Raw genomic sequence first — 10,000 nt, 5'->3', positions numbered from 1 at the left:
ATCTCGTATCGACCAAACCTGGTGACAGGATCACTGTAAAAGGAATCTGTCAGCAGGTTTTCTAATATTATTATTATTATTATTATTATTATTATTATTATACCTACTATATATTGGGGTAGGTTCTTGGAGATGGGAATACCCCTTTAAGGCTACATTCACACATTTGTGTGATATGTCCAAGTGCAGTCCGATTCCTTTTTTCCCCTTTACAGTACAGTACTTTAACCCATAGAATACAATGGATGTATTCACAAATCAAATAAAGTCATACAGCTGAGATTGATGTATGTGACTCAGACTCAACCTTTCAAGTCTATGGCATTTATAAGACATGGATGCAAATAAGGCTTCTGATTTGCTTTAGTTTTACCTCTTTGTATCACAGATTTGTTGCTTAATGATAAAGTTGAATACAAACGTGACCTTCCAAGAGTTTTGTATCGGCTTGGAAGCAAGCATACCTTCAGTGGAAAAATAACAGAACCAACTATCAGTCTGTTTCTCTCGGACGGTAACACTCACACAGCTGTGTGATTCTAGTCTTATACTAATCCCCATAAACTTTACTGATAGCGTCTGATCCGCAAAACGGATGAAAATAGGACAAGCTCTGAGTCTCACCAACTAGAGACACATCGGTTTTTAAAACTGATGTGTATACAGTATGGATCAATGAAAGTTAATGCGTCAGTGTGCTGTCCAAGAAAAAAAATGGACAGCACAAGGAATTGTCACACAACTGTGTGAATGTAGCCTAACCCTTATATTACACACGTATTATCATGTACACAGTAATAGGCACTTTGCATTAGCTTTATCTTTTAAACATATTACATAACAGCCGTATCGTACATCATTCAAGTTCTCCGGGACCTGGTTGCACACCTATTCTTGGGTAATTACCTCTCTATAATTTTTTCCTACCTCTATTTGCATTTGCACTTTACCATACCTACTTATCCAGCACATTTATGGACTAGTAACTGAACTTTATCTTCAGGCTTGCTCTTGGTACCATTACTTATTGTATTATACCATTACATTATTAATACCAACACACATAAGCTGGCTCATCATTCTTTTATTGTTGTCCTATGTATTGCATCTATATATAGAGGTATTATTACTATTTAATGCATCCCAAGCACTAGATCTGTGTTTTGCACCGCTGCATTGGTTCAGCTGGTCAACTTTTACTTTTAATTGTTTTATTTATTACCTATAAACTTTTGTTTTTTATGTTTACCCATGGTCTTGTTTGCACATTTTTTCTTATCTGATCCATCATTCATGTTCAACGTCCTAGCGGTTTCGCCATATGATTTAACAATACTGAGAAAAAAAACTGGAAAATCAACATAAGCACTTATATACAGTAGATATATTTTTTTGTAAATGATTCCTTCCTTTGAAGCTGCCATATCTTGAATGATGCATGATACGACTAATATTTATTATTTGAAAGATAAAGAGTTTGCAATGTGAAAGTTGCAGTGTGGATATTTTGAAATTGTAGAAGTAAAATTGCAATTTATATTCCTTATACACCCAATATCTTAAAAAGTAGCCGCTTTTTATTTTTGTTAACTACTGTATTTGATAGAAGCTGAAAAGCCCTGCTAAATGGGGGGGGTGTTCAAGTCTTGAGACCCCCCCACTGAGCACTCAAAACACTTGTATGATGTACTCTGCTCAGGATACCGGAGTGGTTTATGAGCCTTTACAAAGAGAAGAGTGCCCGCTCATATAGTTTCTATTGAGCCTTTACTCAGCACTCTGTGTGCACTCATGCAAAAGAAACTTTGCAATTTACTTACTATGAAAAATCCTCTCTGTTTCCGGAGATGGATCAGATAACCTAGTAAATTTATCTTAGTCTTATACAAAAATACACTTAAAACACCAGGATCAGATGTTCTGCCAAAAGATAATGATACATTGAGCTAGGCCAACTGATATTCTCATTTCTTCTTCAATTCATCGCCATAGATGGGTCTGAAACTTCTTGCATGCTACATGTAAACATTATAACTCACTGTACGTATATTTATTCTTTGTGAAGTCCCATTTTACAGCAATATTTTAATCTCTTAAAATATTTAGGGTTGCCTAAATCATAATTGTTTTTATAATGACTCCAAATCCTCTCATTAGATGTTGTAGACCGTAGTGTTAGACTTTTCAAAATTCTCTGTTACCTTCACGTATAAATCGTTTTATGCAGATAATTTATGATGCTTAACTATTTAAATAACCATGTCATTTGTCTTTTCATTATTACAGCTTGCTGTGGTGAGTAACAGCAAACCTTTATATTTATATTTGCATCGTTATATTTTCACATGTGGACTTAGAGATTGTCCACTACTTTTTCACTGATGACCTTAGGATGTCCCCTACAGATCCCTATATATAGTATAATGGTCCCCCACAGCTCCTTCTATATAGTATTATGGCACCACAGCTTCTTTTATATAGTATTATGGCCCTACAGCTCTGTATGTGCAGTATAATAGCTCTGATAGATCTGTATGCACAGTGTACTAGCCCTCTATACACAGTATGTGTTATGACTGCCAAAGCACATTCACATGGGTAACGTACAAACCAGAAAGACAAATACCTGAACCTGACAAGTCCCTCTTCAGACTAGGAAAAGCCCGTCTCTGACCCTGGTCTGTCCCTGCCTGACCGCGGAGGTTGGCACCCTAAGGTAAAGCAATGGTGCCCCCCACTCATCAGCAGCTTACAATGAATGCCCTTAGCAGCTCCTAGAATTGGTAGAGTAGAAGTTCCCTAAATGTATAAAGAATCAGCAATGGCAACAACACAAACTTCAGCACAGTGAATGAATCCAACAAAGTCTATCACCAGCAGGAATCACCAGTATGAGAATGTATTAAAAGCTGCACCCGAAAGGTGATAAAACAGACAAACAGAGTAAATGAAAAAGAACTAAAACACCCAAAGAAAAAATGTATCTGCTGTGGCTCAACAAAAAAAGACATCGACCACAGAACAAAGAATCAACAGTTTGAATCGGAGTGCCAAAGTGATTAAAAATAGTCGTGTGTCTAATTATGTTTGTAAAATATGCCATATTTGCTAAAGGTGTTCTTCACTTTTAGGCTAAAAAGTAAGTCAAGTAATAGTTGGGTAAACATTGATTAGACAGTCCAAAATGCACTAGATTTATCATATATCATAAGCAACTATAATTTTACTACTGAAATGATAGGTCTGAGTACAAAAAATAGAAAATGTATAACTGTTTTGTAGTAATTCATTGTGTTATTACGTCCCAAATGCACTTCCATACTAATTAACATGTAGCATTTCTAGCACCAATAACAAAGGAATAACAAAGGAACGGCACAACGCTGGGTTCCACTAAATGATGCTCCAGTCACAATCTCAAAAACACAATACACAATACGATATAAAAAATGGCAGTTAAATGTATATTTTTAGTACATCATGAGGAATAATACCATATATGCCATTATATGTGTAATATGGATATAATAGAGAGCATATTGACAAGATAAATTAAGGACAAAAAAAACAGCCGAATTTACAACTCAATTAATAAAAGAATATATTTTATTTGTTGATACAATGTTAAAATGTAGGTAAAGGTAGAAACAAATACACAGGAAACAAGGTGAACGCAACCTTGGGACAGCAGCTGGACCCTCGCACTTATCTTTCCAGCAGGTACTTAATCTTTCTACCATATGGCAGCATGTCATTTTTTTCTCACACTGTGAGCACTTATTGATTTGATCCTTTTCATCTTATTATTAGTGGCTTTACATGACTGTATAGGCACTTGCACCTTATATTGGTAATATAGTAACTTCTTTTGCAGTCATTGTATATTATCTTGTACTCTGCCATACCACATTATTAAAACAAAAAGCAAAAAACACAAATATCCTGAACTAAAAAGTAAAAAATATACTGCAAATAATGCATAAAGGTAGTAATAATAATAAGGGTATTTAGTAAACATAATTTTGATCAAAATAATGCACAAGCCATCCTGCCACGTCACGGCAACCCTTGTGGGACAGTCCCTACTCTAGTATTTAAAACCTTTTCACTTGCCAAGTGGCGTGAATGTGAATAAGGATCGAGCGGCTGAACCACTAGTAACAGCTTAGGCCAGACTGGATGGCTTTCCCAGCTCAGAAAGAGGGCGGTCACACCCATATATGCACTGAATGCACAATGAAATGAATAAAAAACAAATCTGAACTGAGAAAGTAAGTTAATGTGTATGCACAATGTAAGTGCATATTAACACATGACCATTAACCAGAGAAAACAAAAAGCAAAAAACACAAATATCCTGAACTAAAAAGTAAAAAATATACTGCAAATAATGCATAAAGGTAGTAATAATAATAAGGCCCTGAGAGGTACAGTGTTGGATGTAAGAGTGTGGGTTCTGGGTAGTGCCCCTTCCTTACCTGAGAGCGGAGAACCACACCTCTAGCTGAGGTGCAGTACCTCTGTGGCGACAGAACCCTCAGGGGCGCTACGCATGCACTTTATCATTTCTGATAAATATTACAATGATTTTTCCCTGCCCATACTTTTTACCTTTTTTTTGCCATTCCTACTTTATGCTATATGTTTTTTATGAGGATCTGTCTTTATATACTTATTTGGATATTTAAAACATTAGCAGCCTTTAATATAATTTATTATTCATGAATTGCCATAGTTCTGCTATGATTAACATATTTTTGTTATTTGAGATATTTTTTTATCTGTACTCAGTGTATTTTATCCTCTTCTTGTTTCCTGTGTATTTGTTTCTACCTTTACCTACATTTTAACTTTGTATCAACAAATAAAATATATTTTTTATTAATTGAGTTGTAAATTCGGCTATTTTTCTTCGTCCTGAAATGATGCTCCAGCACTGTTGTCCCATGGGTAAAGCAAGTATTTACTAAAAGAGCTGACAGTCCATTTTAATGGTAATATAATTATAATAAAAAAGAATGTAAACATTTTTCTTAACCTTATTTTCTTGGATCTGTTACTGTCTTTGTACAGAATGTCCATGTGGACCAGTCATGGTACTCTTTGTTCTGGATAGTTCTGAAAGTGTGGGATTCACTAATTTTACTCTGCAGAAAGAATTTATCCTACGTGTGATCAACAAAATGACCAAACAAGGCAGGAAAACGGTATAGTACACAATGGTGTGATGCATAGAAAGTGCTCTAAAAACAAAATGTAAAAATACGGCATTACTCTGTGATTTATGTATTTTCTGCAAAATTAAAGTGCAGTGAAGATGCTACAAATAGAGAGTATTGCAACCGGAGTAAAAACTGATCTTGGGACTACGAAAAAATTGGGTGAATCGGAATTTAAATTTTCAGTTTTAACTACCAAAAAAAAAAAACAGTCCAGAAATGCGGCCAAAAAATGATTTGGCAATTGTCTATTAAAAACCATTTTGCAGTACCTGTTTTGTTTTTTTCTCAAAACTTTTTTTAAAATGTAGCATTGCCAAAACCTTGCCAAATCACTGGTACAATCTATCTTCAGGGACCGGAGATTTTCCCATGACTAAGGCTGGTTTCACACTTGCGTTTTTTGCGCTGTATTTTAGCGCTAAAAAACGCATGCGCTTTTTTTCCCTATATTTTGCATGGGATGCGCTTATGTGCGCATACACATGCGTTTGTATGCGTTTTTACGCGCATGCGTTTTTTTGTGGTGTGCGCTCGGGCGCACAAAATGCATCCTGTTGCATTTTTTGGGTGTCCGACTTGCCTCAAAAAAACGCATGCGCGCGCAATGCGTTTTTTTTTACAGCAAGACACCCATTATAAGTCTATGGGTGCGCATATGTGCGCATTGGCATGCTCATGTATGCGTTTTTTGCGCATGCGTTTTTTTGTTGACCATTGGTTAGACAATGGAAATTAGGGGTTTGGGTTAGAGTTAGGGTTAGTTAAGGGGGCTTAGGGTTAGGGTTAGAGTTAGAGTCAGGGTTAGGGTTAGGGTTTGGGCTAGGGTTAGTATGGTTTGGTTAAGGGTTAGGGTTTAGGGTTAGTTAGGGTTTAGGGTTAGTAGGGTTTGGTTAAGGGTTAGGGTTAGTATGGTTTGGTTAAGGGTTAGGGTTAAGGTCAGGGTTAGGGGTAGGGTATGGTTTGGTTAAGGGTTAGGGTTAGTAAAGTCATGGTTTGGGTTAGTGTGAGGGGCCAACTAATGTTGGAAAAAAACGCAAACGCGGTAAAAACGCACTAAAAATGCATACAAACGCATAAAAACGCTGCGTTTTTTTCATGCATGCTCATAAAAATGCTTGAAAAAACGCAGCATTTGTATGCGTTTGTATGCGTTTTTTCCATGCGTTTTTTTGTGGGAAAAACGCGCTGCAAAACAAAGCAAGTGTGAAAGTAGCCTAAGATAGGAGATGACAGTTAGTGCTCGTAAAGTTCTATGGAGAACTGTAACTGATGTTTCAGGAAAACTTGCAGCAGAATGTCTGTGTCGGCCTCTAGCTCCTCCTTCCCCCTCACTATAAAATCTTATAAGTACCAACTGTCAACTCCTGTCTCAATGATGTGAAAGTCTTCACTGACGACAGATTTTACCCATAGAGAGTGAAAAATCAATATAGGAAGTGATAATTTCTTTAATAAGGTAAATAACAAAGTTGATTATTTTCATGTGTACTATTTTCTCATTCAGATATAGAAATAATTTTTGCTTGTTTTTTCGCGACACACTGGGTTACATTTTTAGACATTTATTTTCCTTTTTCCTTTTTTGTTGATAATTGCAAAGAAAGTACGTATCCACTTTTAACATTTCATTTATGACCATAAGGACTGTTAAAAAACATTCTAATTTAAGCTCCTCTTTCCGTACAAATTATTTTTATATATTGTTAATATTTTTTCCAAGGGAGGCAGGACTAGAAACAACAATAGGGAGTGTGGTATCTATTTTTTGTTTTGTTTTATTTTTTATTTTTATTTGTTCCGCAGACTGTGCTCCCAGTAAGGTATTAAAAAACCTTTGGGAACATTTTAAATATCAATCCAATGTTTTAATTCTGATTTCCCATGTAACTAAGGCTGATATATAAGCTATTTGGAACAATTTACTGTATTTTGGATATGTTTATTTCAATATAACATACTGTATGTGAAAATGTGAGAATACTGACGATGTATCCTCACCTTAGAATTTTAAGGTGTCCATTTTGATCCCCCGATGCACTATGTAACCTGCAATTAGACTTGCTAAATTATTCTGCGTCATGTGTGAGAACTCTTAAAGGGAACCTGTCCCCAGGTTTGACTGATATGAGATACGGCCACCACCGCTCAGGGCTGATATACAGCATTCTATAATGTTGCCTATCTGCCGCCAACCTGAACTGAAAGAGAAGAAGAGCTTTTATTATAAACATCTGTGGGGCGGTCCAGTCCGAGGGGTGTCGCTGGTCTCGGTCCGGCGCCTCCAATCTTCTTGTGATGCCGTCCTCCTTCTTGCTTTGTGTGGATGATGTGTCATTCAGACAAACTCCCCAGCATCACTCATACGTACATCTCTGGCCTGTTGAGGGTAGAGCAAAGTCCTGCAGTGCACCAGTGTCTGCAAAGGACAAAGAGTCCTGGCGCATGCATACTGCAGTACTGTACAGACAGTACAGGGCAGACCCTGGTCAGGGCAAAGAAGTATGTATGTGCCGGAGCGCGAAGCCGGGGAGACCGTGTGGATGACGTAGGATGTGTCATCCGCACAAAGCAAGAAAGAGGCTTGCATGAGAAGAAGATGGCAGGTGCCGGATCAAGACCAGTAACACCCATCAGACAGGACCGCCCTGCAGGTGAGTATAATGAAAGGTCTTTTTCTTGTCTTGCAGGCCCGGTTGGGGTAGATGTGCAGCTTTACAGAATGCTGTATATCAGCCCTGAAAGGTAATGACCTTATCTCATATCGGCCAACCCTGGTGACAAGTTCCCTTTAAGTTGTTTCTGTCTCCATTCCTATGAGACCTTCTTTCTGTCTCAGGAATGAACATAGACAGTTTTGTATACTATTTTCTCACTAATAGTTAATGTGAAATATATACAACTTTAATGCACATGAATGCATACTTTGGGGGTTATGTGCTCAGCATGTGGCTGGGCAGATTTTTTTTTTACTGGGTTTACATGTGATGTGAGACAGAAAGCGACTTAGTGTCTAATTTTATAGCAGGATATTATTAGTAAATTCTCTTGTAAACTATTTTTCATTCATTTATGTTCTTTAATTGAATTGCGACATCTAGTGGTGAACTGTTACAATTACCATACAAGATCACAATGTGCAATCAAGCCATTTTTCTCAATGACAATAGTAAATGTAATATATATAACATTATTTTTTGTGTATTTGTTGCTCTTTTACCAGAGTAAAGAAGTTGTTGCCAACCGTTTTGTCATCGTTCAGTACAGCCATGAAGGCAAACAAGAGCTTCTTTCTACAGATGACCCCAACATTAAAACACTCACCCAGTTTAAGAGGTATCTGTTCTCATTTACAATGTTACCAGTTATTAAAAGCATATTGATGTCTTTGAAGGCATTTTTTTACTTAGTTACTGTTGTTTCAACAAACTTTTCCATACTTTTGTTAGCAATATGTTAGGGGTTTTTTTTAGCCCATAGACAATCTGGGGTGAAGCACAAGAACAACTCAAATAATAGCACAGGTATCATGTGCTACATTGTATTGTGCATTTATATTACATTTCATCTAAGACACAAGTTCCCTTAAATGCACGTACTTGTACAGCTTTTATGTATCACATGACGTAGCAACCTACAAAACGAAGTTACAGTGAAATGCTTCAAATAAATCCAAGCTTGTTGGAATTAAGGATTTGTAACCATTATGTCATCTCCTGAACTATCTTCTAAGCTGAAAGTCAATTTTAAAAAAATATGTCCATATCCATTAATAGGGATATGAGAACAGTGATAATCTCCTGCTGATAAAAAGTGTTTTAATCAAAGCTACAGTAAGCAGCCTGGCAGGTGACACATCACCCGAATCAGGGTTTCTAAGTCTACAGTAAGCTGCTTTCAGATAAGGTAGACAGCAGAAAAACCCACTAGAAATTGTGCTTAGGGTAACCAAACTCATATAAGAAGAGATTAAATAAATAACCATGGAGTATATACCCTTAAATGTTTTATTTTTATTAAACATGTTAAAATCAACACAAATTCAAATGGAAACAAAGAAGCTGCCGAACAGACTAAATGGAGACGCTCTAGAGTACAAACTACATATGATAGAATGCTTGTCATAACTTATCAATCTACATATGAAGCAGTATTTACACAAAATAGATGTAAGTATGGAAACAAGTACAGTACTTACATAAAAATTCTACTTGTTAAAGCGTCCCCACCGCCCCAACAGGTTTCATCTAGTACTTCATCAGGAGGCCTTTTGTACGAAGTATTAATCAAATGTAATTAATTAATTTAAATTAAAGTGTGTTGAATACTTTTTCCTGTGTCATTTCTCATTATTACACATACAGATGTTTCTCACTAAATTAAAATATCAAAAATTTAATTTATTTCAGTTCTTCAATACAAAAAGTGAAACTCATATTATATAGAGTCATTACAAACAGAGTGATCTATTTCATGTGTTTATTTCTGTTAATGTTGATGATTATGGCTTACAGTCAAAGCAAACCCAAGTCATTATCTCAGTAAACTAGAATAATTAACAAAAAACACATGCAAAGGCTTCCTAAGCTTTTAGGCTATGTGCTTACGTATGCAGAAAATTTCTGCTTCAAAACCGGACACCTTCCCAGAAAGCGCGCATTTTATTTCCGCGCGTTTTTTGTGCCTTTTCCATGCGTTTTTTGCATTTTTCCGCGTGTCTTCTGACTCATAGAAAACAGCTAAAAACGCAGACTTTTCTGCAAAATTAATGAGCATGCTGC

General features: G+C 36.4%; 1 protein-coding gene across 1 annotated transcript in view; it reads left to right on the top strand.

Moving 5' to 3' along the window:
• Positions 1-5,078: 5,078 nt before the first annotated feature.
• Positions 5,079-10,000, top strand: part of LOC141084500 (collagen alpha-1(VI) chain-like) — a 29,555-nt gene continuing 24,633 nt past the window's right edge. Inside the window, exons 1-2 of the mRNA XM_073569242.1 lie at positions 5,079-5,207; positions 8,443-8,555. Coding sequence (XP_073425343.1) covers positions 5,094-5,207; positions 8,443-8,555 — 227 coding nt within the window. The 5' untranslated portion in view covers positions 5,079-5,093. The remainder of the gene's footprint in view (positions 5,208-8,442; positions 8,556-10,000) is intronic.

This window comes from Dendrobates tinctorius, unplaced genomic scaffold, assembly GCF_039654945.1.
Source record: "Dendrobates tinctorius isolate UK_male_01 unplaced genomic scaffold, ASM3965494v1 ptg000005l, whole genome shotgun sequence".
Classification (NCBI taxonomy): Eukaryota; Metazoa; Chordata; class Amphibia; order Anura; family Dendrobatidae; genus Dendrobates; species Dendrobates tinctorius.
The sequence above is the reverse complement of the archived record's forward strand: the minus strand, read 5'-3'. Positions and strand labels throughout refer to the sequence as shown.